This window comes from Salmo salar, chromosome ssa07, assembly GCF_905237065.1.
Source record: "Salmo salar chromosome ssa07, Ssal_v3.1, whole genome shotgun sequence".
Lineage (NCBI taxonomy): Eukaryota > Metazoa > Chordata > Actinopteri > Salmoniformes > Salmonidae > Salmo > Salmo salar.
Window position 1 is genome coordinate 61,186,139 of NC_059448.1, and position 22,138 is coordinate 61,208,276.

General features: G+C 45.6%; 2 protein-coding genes across 2 annotated transcripts in view; one reads left to right on the forward strand and one right to left on the reverse strand.

Moving 5' to 3' along the window:
* Nucleotides 1–5,223, forward strand: part of LOC106595591 (glutamate receptor-interacting protein 1) — a 431,870-nt gene extending 426,647 nt beyond the window's left edge. The window contains 1 exon segment of the mRNA XM_045722404.1: nt 424–5,223. Within this exon segment, the coding sequence (XP_045578360.1) occupies nt 424–741 (318 nt within the window). The 3' untranslated portion in view covers nt 742–5,223.
* On the reverse strand, nt 5,028–22,005 carry LOC106599032 (DNA helicase B). Its single transcript, XM_045722527.1, has 15 exons — nt 21,789–22,005; nt 20,675–21,034; nt 18,315–18,562; nt 17,787–18,005; nt 17,431–17,647; nt 16,972–17,285; nt 16,116–16,293; nt 12,706–12,847; nt 12,327–12,472; nt 12,147–12,231; nt 11,293–11,352; nt 10,120–10,405; nt 9,843–10,001; nt 8,839–9,603; nt 5,028–6,719 (listed from the first exon to the last, which is right to left on the reverse strand). Exons 1-15 carry the CDS (start codon nt 22,003–22,005, stop codon nt 6,609–6,611), a joined length of 3,507 nt encoding a protein of 1,168 aa, XP_045578483.1. The 3' UTR covers nt 5,028–6,608.
* Nucleotides 22,006–22,138: the final 133 nt, after the last annotated feature.

Here is a 22,138-nt window from a genome sequence, read left to right on the forward strand (position 1 = left end):
ATGTTTGAAGGACAGGACTGGGTTTACAAACTGTTTACCTGAAGGTTTGAACAGAGTAGATGTATTGATCTTGTAGGCTTCTAACTGAAATGAAAGGAAACCGCTCTGAGGCAAAGCCTGAAGTTAAACTTTCAGTCTCAGGAAATACAAATATTACATCTTTTTTGGTTTGTTTTGCTTTTCAACCAAAGCTTTTAAACCAAATATAAACCAGCATAGTGGCAAACCTCTGCTCACCCGATGATGGTCAAACAGACGTTTGCCACGCGGACCTCCAATCTGTGCTTGCTGGCTGGAAACTCCTAACTCAAGTCATTTCCTTTTGTTGCCTCTGTAACATCTGAGTTGAAACATTAATTCAATGGACCTCAAAGCTTTTAAACCAAATATAAATAACTCTTTCCCTTGTCTTCGATTTCTCAGATCAACCACGTGAGGACCAGAGACTTCGACTGCTGTCTGGTGGTCCCTCTGATTGCCGAGTCAGGCAACAAACTGGACCTGGTGATCAGCAGGAACCCTGCTTCCTCCAGGACCGGGTCCCAGTCAGAACTGAACCAGCTACCCACCGAGGAGCCTGTCATCAACTGGACCGAGCCGGGAGACAGCCTCTCTGGCCCTCCACCGACCCAGAACCACCATTCCTTATCCAGGATGGCTGCTGGAATCGGGGTGACTGGGATCGGGGTGGCGCTGGCCGGGGCTGGGCTAGATGATAGAGACCCCACTAAGACCTTATAGCAGACTGGAGGTCTGAAGGCCCAAGGCTCTCTGTCTGTCTGTCCCACTAAGACCTTATAGCAGACTGGAGGTCTGAAGGCCCAAGGCTCTCTCTGTCTGTCTGTCCCACTAAGACCTTATAGCAGACTGGAGGTCTGAAGGCCCAAGGCTCTCTCTGTCTGTCTGTCCCACTAAGACCTTATAGCAGACTGGAGGTCTGAAGGCCCAAGGCTCTCTCTGTCTGTCTGTCCCACTAAGACCTTATAGCAGACTGGAGGTCTGAAGGCCCAAGGCTCTCTCTGTCTGTCTGTCCCACTAAGACCTTATAGCAGACTGGAGGTCTGAAGGCCCAAGGCTCTCTCTGTCTGTCTGTCCCACTAAGACCTTATAGCAGACTGGAGGTCTGAAGGCCCAAGGCTCTCTGTCTGTCTGTCCCACTAAGACCTTATAGCAGACTGGAGGTCTGAAGGCCCAAGGCTCTCTCTGTCTGTCTGTCCCACTAAGACCTTATAGCAGACTGGAGGTCTGAAGGCCCAAGGCTCTCTCTGTCTGTCTGTCCCACTAAGACCTTATAGCAGACTGGAGGTCTGAAGGCCCAAGGCTCTCTCTGTCTGTCTGTCTGTCTATCCCACTAAGACCTTCTATCAGAGTGGTGGTCTGAAGGCCCAAGGCTCTCTCTGTCTGTCTGTCTATCCCACTAAGACCTTCTATCAGAGTGGTGGTCTGAAGGCCCAAGGCTCTCTCTCTCTCCCCTTCCCTTCTGAGTTATCCTCCCCCTGGTGCTACTGTAGAAAACCACTCTGATGAGACAGGGGTCAATCTAAAATGGAGCCCTATTGCATGTGTAGGGCACTACTTCTATCCATAACCTCTTTGCAGGCTAACCCCTCACAGCTCTGGCTAAAAGTAGTGCACTACCTAGGGAATAGTGTGCTATTTAGGACACAGACAGACAGACAGACAGACAGACAGACAGTGTTCCTAGGTGGACAGTGGGGTCCGGGGCCGCTAAGTCAAAGCGCACTGACAAAACTAAACTCCTTCCTCTGAGCCAGAGCATGAGCCACAATCACAAGAGGTTTCCTCCTCTTCCTCCCTCACACTGGGGACTATTGAGTACGGTACGCACCTCTACCCCAAGACTACAAAGAACTACAAAGATGGAGGCAACATCGACCACACTGACCTCTTGGAAAATACCTGAGACAAAAATAATAACAGTGATGAAGTGAAACAATAGTGCCATCGGACCGATCCTCTCCTTTTTATTACTGCAGCTGGACAATAAGACAGTAACACAGTTCTGTTTAAAACAAAAAAGAAAACACAATAACATTTGCTGAAACGTTTACATGTGATGCTGGACTGGCCACTCTGTATGTGTATGTTTGTGTGCGCGCACCACTGCTGTGTCGCGTCGTGACGGATACAAGGCCAGAGTAATACATACCCTCTATCTAGTTATTATAGGGAGTCCTTCCTTCCCTCCCTCGCTCTCTTTGTCTCTCTCGCTCACACTTGGCTTCGCTCTGTCCTCCTCGTCCCCCTTCATCTGTCATACCTGGGTCTCACTAGCTCTGTCCCTCCCCCAGTGATTTCTAAGGGTTTTTACAGAGAAAATATCAGTACTGCGTCTGACTTCTCCCCAATGATTTTTAAGTACACTATTTCACTTGAAAAAAAATAGCACAATATTTTAAACGTTAGCCCCTTTATTTTCTGAAACCTGAACTGTAGTCCTGCCTCTCGTAGACGAGACTGAGGAGGAGGATGTTGAAATGAAACCAGGACAGCCAGGCGTCCCCTTAGGCTTCATCACAATGCATTTGGCAGCCGAGACAAGACGTGATGTGACGTTTCCTCACCAAGCTCACTGCTTGACCTAGAAGCATAATATATGAAACCCTTTAGAAAAGGATTTAAAAAGCTTTGCTTTGGGGAGGAGAATAAAGAAGCAGCTTTATCTAGGCTATACACAATTAGAAAGAAACAAAAATGGTACCAATCATACCATTCCCAAACAAAATGGCGACTTCTCTGAATCCTAGAATACAGGATCACCATTTCCCTTATAATAAGGTGGTGGTACTGAAGCACCTTATCCTTCATTTGGACATAGATCTATTTTCATAAATAGATGCAGAAGAGATGGGGTTCTTTACCATACGAGGAGGTAATATATGCAATGTGCTTCCTTACAGCTGCACTAGTCAAGGAGGAAAAACTGACTCGTGGTCCTGAGTCTGACTTGCTTGCATACAGTATGTGTGAAATAGGTATGCTAACACTGTGCTGTTACAGGAACCAGAGACAGAGTTTAAAAAAATTTATTGTGACATCCAATTAGTAGTTAGAATCTTGCCCCATCGCTGCAACTCCCGTACAGGGAGAGGTGAAGGTCGAGAGCCATGCGTCCTCCGAAACACGACCCTGGCAAGCCGCACTGCTTCTTGACACACTGCTCGCTTAACCCCGAAGCCAGCCGCACCAATGTGTGGGAGGAAACACCGTGCAACTGGCAACCGAAGTCAGCTTGTAGACGCCCAACCCGTCACAAGGAGTCGCTAGAGCGCAATGGGACAAGGAAATCCCGGCCGGGCCAAACCCTCCCCTAACCCGGACAACGCTGGGCCAATTGTGTGCCGTCTCATGGGTCTCCCGGTCACGGCCGCCTGTAACACATCCTGGGATGGAACCCGGGGCTGTAGTGACGCCTCGAGCCCTGCGATGCAGTACCTTAGACCGCTGAGCCACGCGGGAGGCCCCAGAGAAAAAGTCCTACTACTTCAGAACATTGGACAGCACATTGCAGGTAGTTTCATCGGTCCTGAAACGAACTACTACTTAGGAAGCGGCACCTATAAAACTGGGTTTAGAAAAACTACTTCCATGTTATAGCAGTCATTTATCCTTTTAAAACGACGTTCTGAAAAGAACAACCAACCAGATATCAAATCAACCTTAATATCGCACCCTGAATAGTAAGGTTACTGATTTCATTTCTGCCATCCAATCAAAATGACCCATTGATTTAAGGGGAGGGGGGGAAAAAAGCATGAGGTAAAATCTAAAATAACCCAAGTAATTCAAAACAGCTTTTCTATTTTGTATCCCACCACCCCTGTACCCTACCTGAGTAAATATCAACTAATATGCTAATCTGTGTGATACTGGCGTTGTTTAAAGTATGTTTTTGTATGGTTCATTGTTTTTCTGAGGTTTGCCCCCCAAAAGGCTTCAAATAATAACAAAGAATTTGTAATATAGAAAATGACACTTGTTTGATGATGATGATGATGATGATGATGAGAGGTGTATGTTGAAGGGTCCAGTGTAATGTCTTACCCTATAATGGTAAGGCAACAAGGTAAGGTAACAAGGTAAGGCAACAAGGTGTAATTCCAGTAGATTTTCACTTCATAAAAAAGAAACTATTACACCAGAAAAAAACAGAGGTCTGTTCAAAAGCAGGCTGTGAGAAAACAGATATTCCCAACCGTGTACTTCATGTAAACTAGTGGCTTTTTGACGAGTGATGTCACCTTTGTCTTCAGTGCTCACACAACACTGTCTCTTGCTTATAGAACTAGATCAGACTTGAAATGGGGAAATCCCATTCTAGGATTTCTATTTCTATGGTCTCACTATTTAGAAATGGCTCACGTACAACAGCATTATCCGTCCCACTATACAACCAACCACTCAATCTCTCATTTAGGCAACGATCTCTCACTTACGCCATAGAGACCGTTGGAAAAGCAATGTCGTCTCAAATGTTCACTGTCAAGTACTGTATTTATACATTGACAACTCCCAATACACTGGATATTTAACTACTGAAATGGCTGACATCAAATGCACTCTATATTGAAATGGCTGACATCAAATACACTGGATACTCAGCTACTGAAAATAGCTGACATCTCAACTACTGAAATGACTACACACAGTTCAACCGTAGTAGCCCAACAGTAATATTTGACTACTTCAGTCACTGCTACTATTGTTGTCTTTTAGAGTTCAGTTGAATCTCAAGCCATCGCTGTGTCAAAAAAACAGTGGTTTATTTAACCACAGATACAGTTCATTGCAGACATTTGCACCTTAGTTTCTTTACAATTCACCTCAACGTTACAGAGAACAAGCTTTTGGACTTATGCAGACGAAACCTTGAGTTTAAAAAAAAAAAAGCTCAGGTGGAGTGGTCATTTTTCTGTTAATACTGGAGTATACACTGCCAATTACCATAGTGGGGTCAACCATTTTCAATGTATGATACAGTTAAAGAATCAAACTCACTGTTTAAGTCCCTGAAAAATTGTATTTTTATTTCTAATGGACCGGTATTATGACCTGTAAAGTATTTTTGTACAAATTTAATACTTTGGTAGCATGATATTTATCGTCTATGTATAACTTTGGGAATTCCTCCAGCTGTAAACCTTTGTATGGCCGAGAGAAGAGAAACAATAAAAAATGATTTACAGAGTGGGAAAAACACAACATGGCTGAGGTGATTTACAGAGTGGAAAAAACACAACATGGCTGAGGTGATTTACAGAGTGGAAAATACACAACATGGCTGAGGTGATTTACAGAGTGGGGAAAACAACAACATGGCTGAGGTGATTTACAGAGTGGGAAAAACACAACATGGCTGAGGTGATTTACAGAGTGGGAAAAACACAACATGGCTGAGGTGATTTACAGAGTGGGAAAAACACAACATGGCTGCGGTGATTTACAGAGTGGGAAAAAAACAACATGGCTAGGTGATTTACAGAGTGGGAAAAACACAACATGGCTGAGGTGATTTACAGAGTGGGAAAAACACAACATGGCTGAGGTGATTTACAGAGTGGGAAAAACACAACATGGCTGAGGTGATTTACAGAGTGGGAAAAACACAACATGGCTGCGGTGATTTACAGAGTGGGAAAAACACAACATGGCGATTTACAGAGTGGGAAAAAACAACATAGTTGAGGTGATTTTCTCCTGTCAATATCTCAGCCTCTCTCAATCTGCAACAAACTGATGAAATGATGACAATCTCATCTGAGGCACTTACCTTTGATCAATAAAATGATACAAGCCCAGATGTATAGCAATTAAAACATGACTTTAAAATAAACAGATAATAATGCAGAGTTTACTCTCTAATGATGGCGCCGGAGGGGATTCCGACTGCAAGGCGCCACAGAGGGTAGTGTGTATGGCCTGGTACATCACTGGGACCAAGCTTCCTACCATCCAGGAACTCTATACCAGGCAGTGACAGAGGAAGGCCCTAAAAATTGTCAGACTCCAGCCACCCAAGTCATAGACTGTTCTCTCTGCTACCGCACGGGAAGCGGTACCAGAGCGCCAAGTCCAAAAGGCTCCTTAATAGCTTCCACCCCCAAGACATAAGAGTGCTGAACAGTTCATCAAATGGCCACCAGACTATTTACAATGACCCCCCCACTACTGCTACTCTCTTTTCATTATTATCTATGCAGTCACTTTACCCCTACCTACCTCAATTACCTCGACTTTCCCAACTCTTATTTTAATAAAACTGCATTGTTGGTTAAGGGCTTGTAAGAAAGCATTTCATGGTAATACCTGTTGTATTCCGTGCATATGACGTATAAAATATGATTCGATTTAAATATCCTGGTATGAATGCAGTAGTGGCCATCAATCATAAGATATCCTGGTATCAATGCAGTAGTGGCCATTAATCATAAGATATCCTGGTATCAATGCAGTAGTGGCCATCAATCATAAGATATCCTGGTATCAATGCAGTAGTGGCCATCAATCATAAGATATCCTGGTATCAATGCAGTAGTGGCCATCAATCATAAGATATCCTGGTCTCCTGGGTCAAGGAGAGAAGGTGTTCAGTCCTGATCGGAGGGTGGATCTTGGAAGAGCCGTTTGCCGTGAGTGGGCGTGCGGAGGGAGAGCTGCTGCAGGCTGGAACAGCCCAGCGGTGATTGGAACGGCTCCACCTACACAGATGACACGACAACAAGATGGAGTCAGAGAAAAGTGACAACTCTTCCCAACTAACTCTTAGAATAACCACTAAAACCCATCTACTAAAATAACCCCCCTCCACTTCTACTAACCCTAACCCCCCCTCCACTTCTACTAACCCTAACCCCCCCTCCACTTCTACTAACCCTAACCCCCCCCTCCTCCACACCTCAACCACTTCTACTAAAATAACCCCCTCCTCCACTTCTACTAAAATAACCCCCCCTCCACTTCTACTAAAATAACCCCCTCCACTTCTACTAAAATAACCCCCCTCCACTTCTACTAAAATAACCCCCCTCCTCCACAACTAACCCTACCCTCCACTTCTACTAAAATAACCCCCTCCACTTCTACTAACACTAACCCCCCCTCCACTTCTACTAACCCTAACCCCCCCTCCACTTCTACTAACCCTAACCCCCCTCCACTTCTACTAACCCTAACCCCCCTCCACTTCTACTAACCCTAACCCCCCTCCACTTCTACTAACCCTAACCCCCCTCCACTTCTACTAACCCTAACCCCCCTCCACTTCTACTAACCCTAACCCCCCTCCTCCACACCTCAACCCACTTCTACTAAAATAACCCCCCTCCACTTCTACTAAAATAACCCCCCTCCACTTCTACTAACATAACCCCCTCCACTTCTACTAACCCTAACCCCCCTCCACTTCTACTAACCCTAACCCCCTCCTCCACTTCTACTAACACTAACCCCCCTCCTCCACACCTCAACCACTTCTACTAAAATAACCCCCCTCCACTTCTACTAAACTAACCCCCCTCCACTTCTACTAAACTAACCCCCCCTCCACTTCTACTAAAACTAACCCCCCTCCACTTCTACTAACACTAACCCCCTCCTCCACTTCTACTAACACTAACCCCCCTCACCACTTCTACTAAAATAACCCCCCCTCCACTTCTACTAACCCTAACCTCCCTCCACTTCTACTAACCCTAACCCCCCTCCACTTCTACTAACCCTAACCCCCCTCCTCCTCATCTCCTCCACTTCTACTACAATAACCCCCCTCCTCCTCATCTCAACCACTTCTACTAAAATAACCCCCCTCCTCCACTTCTACTAAAATAACCCCCCCTCCTCCACACCTCAACCACTTCTACTACAATAACCCCCCTCCTCCTCATCTCCTCTACTTCTACTACAATAACCCCCCTCCTCCTCATCTCAACCACTTCTACTAAAATAACCCCCCTCCTCCACACCTCAACCACTTCTACTACAATAACCCCCCTCCTCCTCCACACCTCAACCACTTCTACTAAAATAACCCCCCTCCTCCACACCTCAACCACTTCTACTAAAATAACCCCCCCTCCTCCACACCTCAACCACTTCTACTAAAATAACCCCCCCCTCCACCACTTCTATTAAAATAACCCCCCCCTCCTCCACTCCTCAACCACTTCTATTAAAATACCCCCCCTCCTCCACACCTCAACCACTTCTCCTAAAATAACCCCCCCTCCTCCACCACTTCTATTAAAATACCCCCCCTCCTCCACACCTCAACCACTTCTATTAAAATAACCCCCCTCCTCCACACCTCAACCACTTCCATTAAAATAACCCCCTCCACTTCCTAACCACACCCTAACCCCTCCACTTCTACTAAAATACCCCCCTCCACTTCTACTAAAATAACCCCCTCCTCCACTACTACTAAAATAACCCCCCTCCACTTCTACTAAAATTACCGCCCTCCACTTCTACTAAAATAACCCCCCTCCACCACTTCTATTAAAATAACCCCCCTCCTCCACACCTCAACCACTTCTATTAAAATAACCCCCTCCACTTCTACTAACCCTAACCCCCCTCCACTTCTACTAAAATAACCCCCTCCACTTCTACTAAAATAACCCCCTCCACTTCTACTAAAATAACCCCCTCCACTTCTACTAAAATAACCCCCCTCCACTTCTACTAAAATAACCCCCCCTCCAGACCACAAATACTTGTTCAGACGTGCCCTAGTCATGTGTGAAAATGTACTGCTTCCACCAAAAAAAGCACAACTGAAAATCTGCCTGACTAGACGCCAAGTCCTCTTTCTCTTACCTTGATCTGTTTAGAAGGAGTTACATTCTGTTCCCCACTGTCAGGAGCGAGTGTCCTCTTGGAAGGGGTGCCCACAACCCCAGACTGAGCAGCTAAATGTGAACCCTTCCCCATGTGTCCATCCCCTACAGCGCTGCTGCTAGCCTCCATTTTCATCCCCTCCTCCCCCTCACACGACCCAGGCTGCTCCTGGGAGGGGTCCTCAGAGCTGCTGTTCATAGGCGACCAGCTATATGCCTGACTGAAAGTGATGTCGTCCATTAGAGAGGTGTCTGTAGCATCTGCCTGAGGAGCTGTTGGAGGCTCATTTCTCCACAGCTGCCTGGGTAGGACTGACGTAGAGTGGGACTGGACACGATTGGCTTGAAGTGGGACTGCTAGGATGGGTGTAGAGAGGAGTCTGGGTGCTGCTATAGGGGTTTTGTAGGCGGTCCTTAGAGACCAGCTAGGTGTCTGTGAGGCCAGAGGAGTGGTCTGTGTAGGCCCGAAGCCTGGGGCTGCCCTGCGAGGTGTGCCCGGCTGGGGTTGGTTCTGGTCTGGTTGGTCCTGCCCCTCAGCCCCAGGCTGGACCAGCAGCTCTTTGACCAGGGTTCCCAGCCGGGTGTTACGTGGGATGATGCGTCTCTTGATGGCTGAGGCCATGCCCTCCTGCTTGGCTATGACATATACACGCTTCTGTCCCCGTGTCACAGCCGTGTACACGTGTTTCCACGTCTGGACGCTACCGTTACCCAGCACGTACACAATCGTCTCGGTCTCCGACCCCTGAAGCACAGAGAAGGAAGGTACAGTACAACTGAAGACTCCATCAGAGAAAATGTCTAACTAGTTAGAATCTACTGAACTGCTTAGTTTAATCATTCTCTCATCAGTTTATGAATGGAGACAGAGAGAACACACACACACACACACACACACACACACACACACACACACACACACACACACACACACACACACACACACACACACACACACACACACACACACACACACACACACACCTGGAAGGTGTGTATGGTCCTAGCCCAGGCATGTTGCAGTTTACATTCTCTCTGTAGCTCCCTAAAGGAAACAGACAGCATCCGTCCGTCACGATCATCCAGAGTCAAGTACCTCTGCTTCCTGCTCCGCTGTGAGCCCGCCTCCTCCTCTGTCACGTCCTGTCATAGGAGGAGACACAACCAAAGAGCACGGCTTAGCCAATTAGAATTGAGCAACTCCAGAATAGCCTAAAAACATGTAACTATTGGTTCAGTGAAAGGTCCTCTCATTTCTCACATGTTTAATAAAGAATATCTCTCCGTTACACAGGCGGTCTTTATTCTTCTCTTTGCTTTTCATTTTGTCACCACTTCCATTTCTCTGTGTGGCCCCGTTCCCTCTCCGACTCTCCTCTCCATCCAGCCCAGGAAGTCTCTGCTTGGTCCTGGCCATGTCAGCTACATAGCTGTTCTCCAAGTCCTCTTCTTCAGGAGACCCTTCCTTGTTCCTGTCTGTGACATAGCCGTTCTTTGTACAGCAGACTTTATCTCCCGGCTGGAAATCTAGTCGGTTCTTGTTGTTTCTGAGGTAAAAGATCAACATATCAAACCCAAATGATGAATCCATCTACAGCTAAGGAGACCAGCTGGGATTTCTAACAGAAACAAACAAGATCTAGGAATGGAGGTAAGTCTCCTCACATTGCACATTCTTCCTTTTTACAACAGCTCTATCTGGTGGTCCACTCATTACACAGAAGAGATATTGTTTCTACTGCTAACCGCGTCTCCCCTCCCTACAGCGGTAGAAACAGCATCTCTTCCTATAGCGGTAGAAACAGCATCTCTTCCTATAGCGGTAGAAACGGCATCTCTTCCTACAGCGGTAGAAACGGCATCTCTTCCTATAGCGGTAGAAACGGCATCTCTTCCTACAGCGGTAGAAACAGCATCTCTTCCTACAGCGGTAGAAACAGCATCTCTTCCTACAGCGGTAGAAACAGCATCTCTTCCTACAGCGGTAGAAACGGCATCTCTTCCTACAGCGGTAGAAACGGCATCTCTTCCTACAGCGGTAGAAACAGCATCTCTTCCTACAGCGGTAGAAACAGCATCTCTTCCTACAGCGGTAGAAACAGCATCTCTTCCTATAGCGGTAGAAACAGCATCTCTTCCTACAGCGGTAGAAACAGCATCTCTTCCTACAGCGGTAGAAACAGCATCTCTTCCTACAGCGGTAGAAACAGCATCTCTTCCTACAGCGGTAGAAACAGCATCTCTTCCTACAGCGGTAGAAACGGCATCTCTTCCTACAGCGGTAGAAACAGCATCTCTTCCTACAGCGGTAGAAACAGCATCTCTTCCTACAGCGGTAGAAACAGCATCTCTTCCTACAGCGGTAGAAACAGCATCTCTTCCTACAGCGGTAGAAACAGCATCTCTTCCTACAGCGGTAGAAACAGCATCTTACTTGGTGCAGTGGTTGCAGTAATGTTTGCAGCAAAGCTCATTGATCAAGGCACACTCCCTCCTGAAAAACAAAGAGGTACAGTTAAGATACAGGGCAAACAATAATATAGAGAACCCCTCTACTGTCCTATAGTATCAATGGTATAGAGAACCCCTCTATATATCTGACCCCTCTACTGTCCTATAGTATCAATGGTACAGAGAACCCCTCTACTGTCCTATAGTATCAATGGTATAGAGAACCTCTACATATCTGATCCCTCTACTGTCCTATAGTATCAATGGTATAGAGAACCTCTACATATCTGATCCATCTACTGTCCTATAGTATCAATGGTATAGAGAACCTCTACATATCTGATCCATCTACTGTCCTATAGTATCAATGGTATAGAGAACCTCTACATATCTGATCCATCTACTGTCCTATAGTATCAATGGTATAGAGAACCTCTACATATCTGATCCATCTACTGTCCTATAGTATCAATGGTATAGAGAACCTCTACATATCTGATCCCTCTACTGTCCTATAGTATCAATGGTATAGAGAACCTCTACATATCTGATCCATCTACTGTCCTATAGTATCAATGGTATAGAGAACCTCTACATATCTGATCCATCTACTGTCCTATAGTATCAATGGTATAGAGAACCTCTACATATCTGATCCCTCTACTGTCCTATAGTATCAATGGTATAGAGAACCTCTACATATCTGATCCATCTACTGTCCTATAGTATCAATGGTATAGAGAACCTCTACATATCTGATCCCTCTACTGTCCTATAGTATCAATGGTATAGAGAACCTCTACATATCGGATCACTACTGTGTTATGCATGTCTTACTTTCTGAAGGCAATGAACTGTGACGTGGCATCATTCTTCAGTCCTGGAGCAGATTTCAATAATAGTTCGATAGCCATCTGGAGGTCTGAAAAACAACATCAAATTGTGTTGCATTATATTGTCACTTTTACAGGTTTTCAGCGCACAGCACCTGCAAGATGGAGTCCATGGTGTACTCACCATAGTCAGAGTCCTCGCTGGTGTTGGGCAGCAGGATGAGGATGAACCTCTTGTCTTCAGAGGGCATGGTGTAACTTCCATTCAGATCCAAGATGGCGTCGTAGTGGAGCGGCCTGAAAGTATGAGTCAACCCCATCTCTGCGATTCTGATTAAAAAAGGACAGACGCAGGATTTCTCCTTTCTCATGGTCAGTCATGGCATCAGATGATAAAAACATTTGTCAAAAAACAATCTTACAGAATTTGCCATTTAAAAAAAGTATTTATTAAATATCTGAATTTGCAAAGTTATCTACATACGGAATTATTTTAATATTATCAGAGTCACTGTGGTATTTATATGTTTGTTGGAAAAGACAAAAACCAATGTCGTATTTACAGTCCGGCGTTGTTGACGATGAGTTGAGACTCAGCTCTGTGATTGGTCCTCATCTCGATGGCCCAGTGGGCTCGGCCCAGACTGTAGAACAGGTCATACAAGGTGTTTCCTGGCTCGATACTGGACAGCTGACGCACATCACCTAGACAAACAGTCAGTCAGACTGTAGACCAGGTCATACAAGGTGTTTCCTGGCTGGATACTGGGCAGCTGATGCACATCACGTAGACAAACAGTCAGTCGGACTATGGAACAGGCCATACTTCCTGACGGGCTGCCCCCAGGTGGTGAAGGTAGGAAACAACATTTCCACTTCGCTGACCCTCAACACTGGGGCCCCACAAGGGTGTGTTCTCAGCCCTCTCCTGTACTCCCTGTTCACCCACGACTGCGTGGCCATGCACGCCTCCAACTCAATCATAAAGTTTGCTGACGACACAACAGTAGTGGGTTTGATTACCAACAACGATGAGACAGCCTACAGGGAGGTGAGGGCACTCGGAGTGTGGTGTCAGGAAAATAACCTCTCGCACAAAGTCAACAAAACAAAGGAGATGATGGTGGACTTCAAGAAACAGCAGAGGGAGCAGCCCCCTATCCACATTGAAGGGACAGTAGTGGAGAAGGTGGAGAGTTTTAAGTTCCTCGGCGTACACATCACGGACAAACTGAAATGGTCCACCCACATACACAGTGTGGTGAAGAAGGCACAACAGCGCCTCTTCAACCTCAGCAGGCTGAAGAAATGTGGCTTGTCATCTAGAATCCTGACAAACTTTTACATGATGCACAATAGAGAGCATCCTGTCGGGCTGTATCATAGCCTGGTATGGCAACTGCACCGTCCTCAGCCAGAAGCTCTCCAGAGGGTGGTGCGGTCTGCACAACGCATCACCGGGGTCAAACTACCTGCCCTCCATGACACCTACACCACCCGATGTTACAGGAAGGCCAAAAGATAATCAAGGACAACAACCACCCGAGCCACTGCCTGTTCACCCAGCTACCATCCAGAAGGTGAGGTCAGTACAGGTGCATCAAAGCTGGGACCGAGAGACTGAAAAACAGCTTCTATCTCAAGGCCATCAGACTGCTAAACAGCCATCAATAACTCAGAGAGGCTGCTGCCTACATAGAGACTCACTAGTCACTTTAAACAATGCCACTTTAATAATGTTTACATATCTTACATTACTCATCTCATATGTACAGTTGAAGTCGGAAGTTTACATACACCTTAGTCAAATACATTTAAACTCAGTTTTTCACAATTCCTGACATTTAATCCTAGTAAAAATTCCCTGTCTTAGGTCAGTTAGGATCAACACTTCATTTTAAGAATGTGAAAATGTGAGAATAATAGTAGAGAGAATGATTTATTTCAGCTTTTATTTATTTCATCACATTCCCAGTGGGTCAGAAGTTTACATATACTAATTGAGTGTTTGGTAGCATTGCCTGTAAAATTGTTTAACTTGGGTCAAACGTTTCAGGTAGCCTGCCACAAGCTTCCCACAATAAGTTGGGTGAATTTTCGCCCATTCCTCCTGACAGAGCTGGTGTAACTGAGTCAGGTTTGTAGGCCTATTTGTTCACACGCTTTTTCAGTTCTGCCGACATATTTTCTATGGGATTGATGTCAAGGCTTTTTGATGGTCACTCCAATACCTTGACTTTGTGGTCCTTAAGCCATTTTGCCACAACTTTGGAAGTATGCTTGGGGTCATTGTCCATTTGGAAGACCCATTTGTGACCAAGCTTTAACTTCCTGATGGATGTCTTGAGATGTTGCTTCAATATAGCCACATCATTTTCCCTCCTCATGATGCCATCAATTTTGTGAAGTGCACCAGTCCCTCCTGCAGCAAAGCACCCCCACAACATGACGCTGCCACCCCCATGCGTCACGTTGGGCTGGTGTTCTTCGGCTTGCAAGCCTCCCCCTTTTTCCTCCAAACATAACAATGGTCATTATGGCCAAACAGTTCTATTTTTGTTCCATCAGACCAGAGGACATTTCTCCAAAAAGTACGATCTTTGTCCCCATGTGCAGTTGCAAACCGTAGTCTGGCTTTTTTATGGCGGTTTTGGAGCAGTGGCTTCTTCCTTGCTGATCGGCCTTTCAGGTTATGTCGATATAGGACTCATTTTACTATGGATATAGATACTTTGTACCTGTTTCCTCCAGCATCTTCACAAGGTCCTTTGCTGTTGTTCTGGGATTGATTTGCACTTTTCGCACCAAAGTACGTTCATCTCTAGGAGACAGAACACGTCTCCTTCCTGAGCGGTATGACGGCTGGGTGGTCCTGTGGTATTTATACTTGCATACTATTGTTTGTACAGATGAACGTGGTACCTTCAGGTGTTTGGAAATTGCTCCCAAGGATGAATCAGACTTGTGGAGGTATACAATTTTTTTTCTGAGGTCTTGGCTGATTTCTTTTGATTTCCCCATGATGTCAAGCAAAGAGGCACTGAGTTTGAAGGTAGGCCTTGAAATACATCCACAGGTACACCTCCAATTGACTCAAATTATCAGAATCTTCTACAGCCAAGACATCCTTTTCTGGATTTTTCCAAGCTGTTTAATTAAAGGCACAGTCAACTTAGTGTAGGTAAACTTCTGACCCACTGGAATTGTGATACAGTGAATTATAAGTGAAATAATCTGCCTGTAAACAATTGTTGGAAAAATTACTTGTGTCATGCACAAAGTAGATGTCCTTACCGACTTGCCAAAACTATAGTTTGTTAACAATAAATGTGTGAAGTGGTTGAAAAACAAGTTTTAAATGACTCCAACCTAGTGTATGTAAACTTCAACTGTATATACTGTATCTTATACCATCCATTGCATCTCGTCTACGCTCCTCAGTCATCGCTCATCCATATATGTACATATTGTTATCCCATCCCTACAAAAGGTAGTTATATTAGGTTGTTGTTGGGGAATTGTTAGATTACATGTTGATATTACTGCACTGTCGGAACTAGAAGCACAAGCATTTCGCTACACTCGCATTAACATCTGCTAACCATGTGTATGTGACCAATACAATTTGATTTGATTTATTTGACAAGGAGTTGGCTGGCTGGATAGTGGTCAACATCCCCTAGACAAACTCAGTCAGCCAGTAAGTCCTAAACCTTAAGTCCTAGCAGGATAGGGTTATAAAGCAGTGCTGTCTAATGTCATTCAGATAATGAGGAGTTTATTGGGATACAAGGTGATTTGTAGATCAGGGATTCTGAGCAGTCTAGTGGACCACATAGTGTTTCCCTTGAAAAAGGACAGGAAGTCTTATCCTTACCTAACTCTGTTCCACCTTCACCCCCCCCAAGTGTTGGCATCACATTTTACATGTGAAACATGTATAGCTTAAACCTGAACTTAAAAGCCAACATACCCAAGATGACAAACTTCCTGAGCTGTGCGTGTTTGGTGAGCATGGTGAGGACGGAGTGGAGGAGCCGAACACACACCAGACTGCCCTCGTCCACCACCAACACACGCACACACGCAAACTTCCACTCCTCAGGAGCCCCGTTGGGGTCCCTCTTGGCCTGCATGAAACTCCACAGCACCTGACAGAGAGGGGTGAACAGGAGAGAGAGGTTACAGGAGGGAGGGGTGAACAGGAGGGAGGGGTGAACAGGAGGGAGGGGTGAACAGGAGGAGGGGTGAACAGGAGGGAGGGGTGAACAGGAGGAGGGGTGAACAGGAGGGAGGGGTGAACAGGAGGGAGGGGTGAACAGGAGGGAGGGGTGAACAGGAGGGAGGGGTGAACAGGAGGGAGGGGTGAACAGGAGGGAGGGTGAACAGGAGGGAGGGGTGAACAGGAGGGAGGGGTGAACAGGAGGAGGGGTGAACAGGAAGGAGGGGTTAGATATCTGTGACCTCTGGAAGTGACACTGTGTACAACACATGGACCTGACTACTGATGTTCAACTGGTTCATTTAGAACAATACGGCCGCTGGCGGTGAATATGGCCGCTGGCGGTGAACAAGTGGTAAACTTGACCTACAAGTTACACAAATAATCCTTTGTAAATCATGTAAGTGATAAATTTCAGCTGTTTATTTTGGTCTCACCGATACCTTTCTATTACAGAGACAAAGCCTACATGGACAGAGCATGTAACTTCTAGCTTTACCCAGGCTAATGTTTACCATTCAGAAACCTGTTCTGTACCTGGCTAACAGAACATAGTCAGAACCATTCTAGAAGTCATCCTAAGAGCAGAACTGTCTCCTGTACCAACCTGATGCAGGGTGTAGGCCTTGAGGCAGGTCCTCTTGGTGAGCAGAGACGCAGCTCTCCCTGTGGGCGCTGTCAGTAACACCTCGTCCTCTCCCTGTAAAACCCACGATGACTTCTTCCTCTCGTCCTTTACCTCCCCCTCTAACTGAGAGAGGAGACTGGGCGACAGGGCTTCTTCCTCCCACGCCTCGGACCCCAAGGAGTCATTCTCAAAGTCCCAGCATACCTTCCTGACCTCCTCCTCTGGGCTCTGCTGCAAGGCTGCCTTGAACAGCAGACTCACCACCGTGGTCTTCCCACAGCCCCCCCTTACCGCTGATCACCGTCACCGGATTGGAACAGATCATCTCCGCTGCACGTATCTGATCTGGGTCTAAATCTACTGGAGGGCCCTGATCTGTAGGGGCTGGTTCTGCGTCAGAGTCCACTTCACCTCCACCTCCACCTTGACCCTCCCTACTCCCTCCATCCCCTCCCTTCTTCCTCAGCCTCTCCAGTGCTGAAGCAGTCAGCACCTCGTTGACATCCAGAGGTATAACCCAGCGCTCTCCCTGCATCAGACAGCGAAGACACTCAGCTATCCCAGTCTCATAAGAATGCAGGTTCTGCAGCGCCACCTTCTGGCGATCCCGTACCACTACACCCAGCTCTTTGAGGAAGTGGACTGCGTCCCACACCTGAATGAAAGAACGAACGAACGAATTAACTAAATTTGAAATTTACAAAAATACATATGGAGCTGCTTCAGCAAGCGAACCAACAGACAATACATAAACCACAAAGAGGACAGACGTATTTGTGTTGTGTTCCTCGTACCTCCATCTCCACCACGGAGTTCCATCCTCTCCTGACCTCGTCACACAGGGTGGGGAGCTCCGTGTAGGTACTGCCCGTCCTGTAGCAGTGGGTCTTCAGAGAGTCGTAGACTCGCAGGGCATTACGCTGCTTCAGAGGGATCTCTTGGAACAGTTTACACTCATGGAAGGATCTCAGCTGAGCCTCGCAATGGACCACCTTCAACTCCTTGTATATAACCTAGAGAGAGGGGGAGTAGGGGAGGGGGGAGGGAAGAGGGAAGAGAGAGGAAAAGTGAGAAGCGATTACTCAAGATAAACTAAAATAAGAAAATAATTGATTATGTCTGATCAAAGCGTTCATAGCAGATTAGAGGGGTGCTCTGTGATAGTTCACTGCTGGATTGGTCTGATCAAAGCGTTCATGGCAGATTAGAGGGGTGCTCTGTGATAGGTCACTGCTGGATTGGTCTGATCAAAGTCTACAGAAACTGTTGAGACAGTATGTTAACCAACCACAGTCCCCGACCAGCCAGGAGATTACACTTACATAGTTAAAGCCCAGCTTCCACACATCAGTCTTGATAATCTCCTCTATTTTGGCCAGCAAACTGAGATCCTCCTCTTCCTCCTCCTCTTCATCTATCTGTGTGACATGTGTAGCACCCTGTGCAGCAGGATGTTTCTGGCTTTTCTTTCCCTGGCCCAGTAGCTCAGTGAAGCGCCCTGGCAGTAGGGTAGGCAGGTATCTCATCACATTGGGGTACAGAGAGGCAGCTGTCACGTGCATCCCTGCAACTGACAGACATACCGCTGACATGAGCTGTGTTGGAATACCCATACTAACATACTGTATGTTAGTATACTGTAAACCAACGGTAACATTTCAGTTCAGCGTACTAGAGCTTCACCCATCTACCGGAAGTTGATGCTGTTGCTATGCAACCTATTGCTAGCTTGTTAGTGTAACAGATTACTAGCTAGACTTCGGGTGTGTTTGTAACTTCAATCTGGAGTGCCAGAGTGCGCTCTGGGCGTTTGTAAATTCAGGGCGGTGTCAGATTCAACGGGTGTTGAGCATTGGTAACTAACTGTGCTGCTGACAACAATTGAAATAGTTTTTTTTTTGCCGACGTTGACCGACACCGGCCATATTCAACGGGTGTTGAGCGTTTGGTAACTAACTGTGCTGCTTGCCGACGTTGACCGACACCGGCCATATTCAACGGGTGTTGAGCGTTTGGTAACTAACTGTGCTGCTGTGCCACGTTGACCGACACCGGCCATATTCAAAGGGTGTTGAGCGTTTGGTAACTAACTGTGCTGCTTGCCGACGTTGACCGACACCGGCCATATTCAACGGGTGTTGAGCGTTTGGTAACTAACTGTGCTGCTGTGCCGACGTTGACCGACACCGGCCATATTCAACGGGTGTTGAGCGTTTGGTAACTAACTGTGCTGCTGTGCCGACGTTGACCGACACCGGCCATATTCAACGGGTGTTGAGCGTTTGGTAACTAACTGTGTTGCTGTGCCGACGTTGACCGACACCGGCCATATTCAACGGGTGTTGAGCGTTTGTTAATTCATCAGATATTTAGCAAATTTACAAACGCACCCTATGACTAATAAGCATACTACATACCCAATTTGCATCACAAATAGTATGGTTAGTATGGTATAGTATGGTATAGTATGGTATAATATAGTATGGTATAGTATATGTATAGTATGGTTAATATAGTTAAAATGGTATAGTATTTTTATTTTATTTTTTTATTTCACCTTTATTTAACCAGGTAGGCAAGTTGAGAACAAGTTCTCATTTACAATTGCGACCTGGTCAAGATAAAGCAAAGCAGTTCGACAACATACAACAACACAGAGTTACACATGGAATAAAACAAACCACATACAGTAGAAAAATAAGTCTATATACAATGTGAGCAAATGAGGTGAGATAAGGGAGGTAAAGGCAAAAAAGGCCATGGTGGCAGAGTAAATACAAGTAAAACACTGGAATGGTAGATTTGTAGTAGAAGAAAGTGCAAAGTAGAAATAATGGGGTGTAAAGGAGCAAAATAAATAAATACAGTAGGGGAAGAGGTAGTTGTTTGGGCTAAATTATAGATGGGCTATGTACAGGTGCAGTGATCTGTGAGCTGCTCTGACAGCTGGTGCTTAAAGCTAGTGAGGGAGATAAGTGTTTCCAGTTTCAGAGATTTTTGTAGTTCGTTCCAGTCATTGGCAGCAGAGAACTGGAAGGAGAGACGACCAAAGGAGGAATTGGCTTTGGGGGTGACCAGAGAGATATACCTGCTAGTATGGGTTAGTATGGTATGGTATGGTTAATATAGTATGGTATAGTATGGTTAGAATGGTTAATATAGTATGGTATAGTATGGTTAGAATGGTTAGTATAGTATGGTTAGAATGGTTAATATAGTATGGTATAGTATAGTATGGTTAGAATGGTTAATATAGTATGGTTAGAATGCTTAGTATGGTTAGTATAGTATGGTTAGAATGGTTAATATAGTATGGTATAGTATGGTTAGAATGGTTAATATAGTATGGTATAGTATGGTTAGAATGGTTAATATAGTATGGTATAGTATGGTTAATATAGTATGGTTAGAATGGTTAATATAGTATGGTATAGTATGGTTAGAATGGTTAATATAGTATGGTATAGTATGGTTAATATGGTTAATATAGTATGGTATAGTATGGTTAGAATGGTTAGTATGGTTAATATGGTTAATATAGTATGGTTAGTATGGTATAGTATAGTATGGTATAGTTAGTATGAGTATTCGAACACAGCTATGGTCTTTACTCACAGCACTTCATATTACCAAAACACTATAGATCAGGGTCAAGATGCATCTCTCCCTCACGTCCACCTACCTGAAACAGAGACCAAGGCTTTAATCTGCTGTGCCAATGCTCTGTGCTGCTCTCCTTCCTCAAACTCAGCCAGAACTTCCTGAAGGTTAGCCAACTCCACCTTCCTTCCCATCGGCAGCCAAGCAAAGAACGGGGTGACAAACTGTCCATCCACGCCACAGGCTGTGAGGAACAGAGACAGGATGGAGCGACCCTGGTCTCCCTGGAGGTCTGAGCGAAGGCGGTAGGCAGGGTAGCCCCGCAGCACCAGCTTGCCCCTGGCTGCGCGGGCTGAGCAGGTAGCCTCCCACCATGGGTCCTTCAGACTGAACCGGCCCATTACTCTGCATCTCTTACCAGACACACTGTCCAGGAAATCAACTAGAATGGACGTGGGATAGAAAATGAAACAATTACACAACATAGTTAGTTATTTAGCTGACTAACGTTATCTAGCTAGATCATCAGCATGCATTCATCGTGGTGGATTGTATGGTAGTGTTTTGTGGGGGTGGGTATCATTTGTGGGAACGGTCCAACAGGAATCTGTTCCAAAAAGTTGGTAAAGTACAAGGATGCCAACAAACAACACATACAAAGTAGTATGATCAATTCACCTAGTTGACTAGCTGCCGAATAGGCATCAACTCACCACGTAGTTTATTCTTAATGTTTGTCCATAGGCTACCAGAGAGGACAGACACTTTTCAGAATAAACATGGTGAGTGGAAAACCTTAATGAAACAGCCCACCCTCTACCCGGTATCTTATTCTGCCGCTATACAACTTTGTATACGTTGTTTGTTGGAAACCTTGTTATTTACGAAGTTTTTGTAACAGATGCCTGTTGGAATGTTCCACACATGATACCCACCCTTTTGTGGCTGTATTAGTGTACTAACAAGAGATAAACCAGATTAAACAAACGATATAATTACAGTAGGAGACATTATAATCAATACAAGCTCGGTCGATAAGAGTGACACTGTTGCAGTCCCTAACGCTGAATGATTGGTAACTTGTTAGCTAGATAAATAGAGCTCATTTGTTGCAAGTGACAACCGCAGTAGCTAGTTAGGCTAACTTATACATGTGAATTTATCAAAGCTATGATGATCTGTCAACGACCACTCACCTTCGTTTCGGCCCGGTATGGAGGAATTAAACATGTGTCCTCCAGAGCTAACGCTGTCCATCTCTTTCATATCCAGAAACTCCGGCTGTGCCTCTTCCTCCTCCTCATCATCATCTTCCCAATCAGAATCGTCATTTTCCGCCTTTTTAACCTTCTTTTCGGGTAAAATGTAACCTATTATGATTCTGTCACCAAGAGGACACCCCAACTGAGACATTTCTGTTTTGTTTTGCTTATTTCGCGCGGTAATTTCATATGCCAGCTGATATACAAATAGGAAGTGGAAAAGCGGAAGTGCTTTATATTTTTTTTCCGAGACAAGCTAAAAACTAGCGGGTAAGCGCCACCGA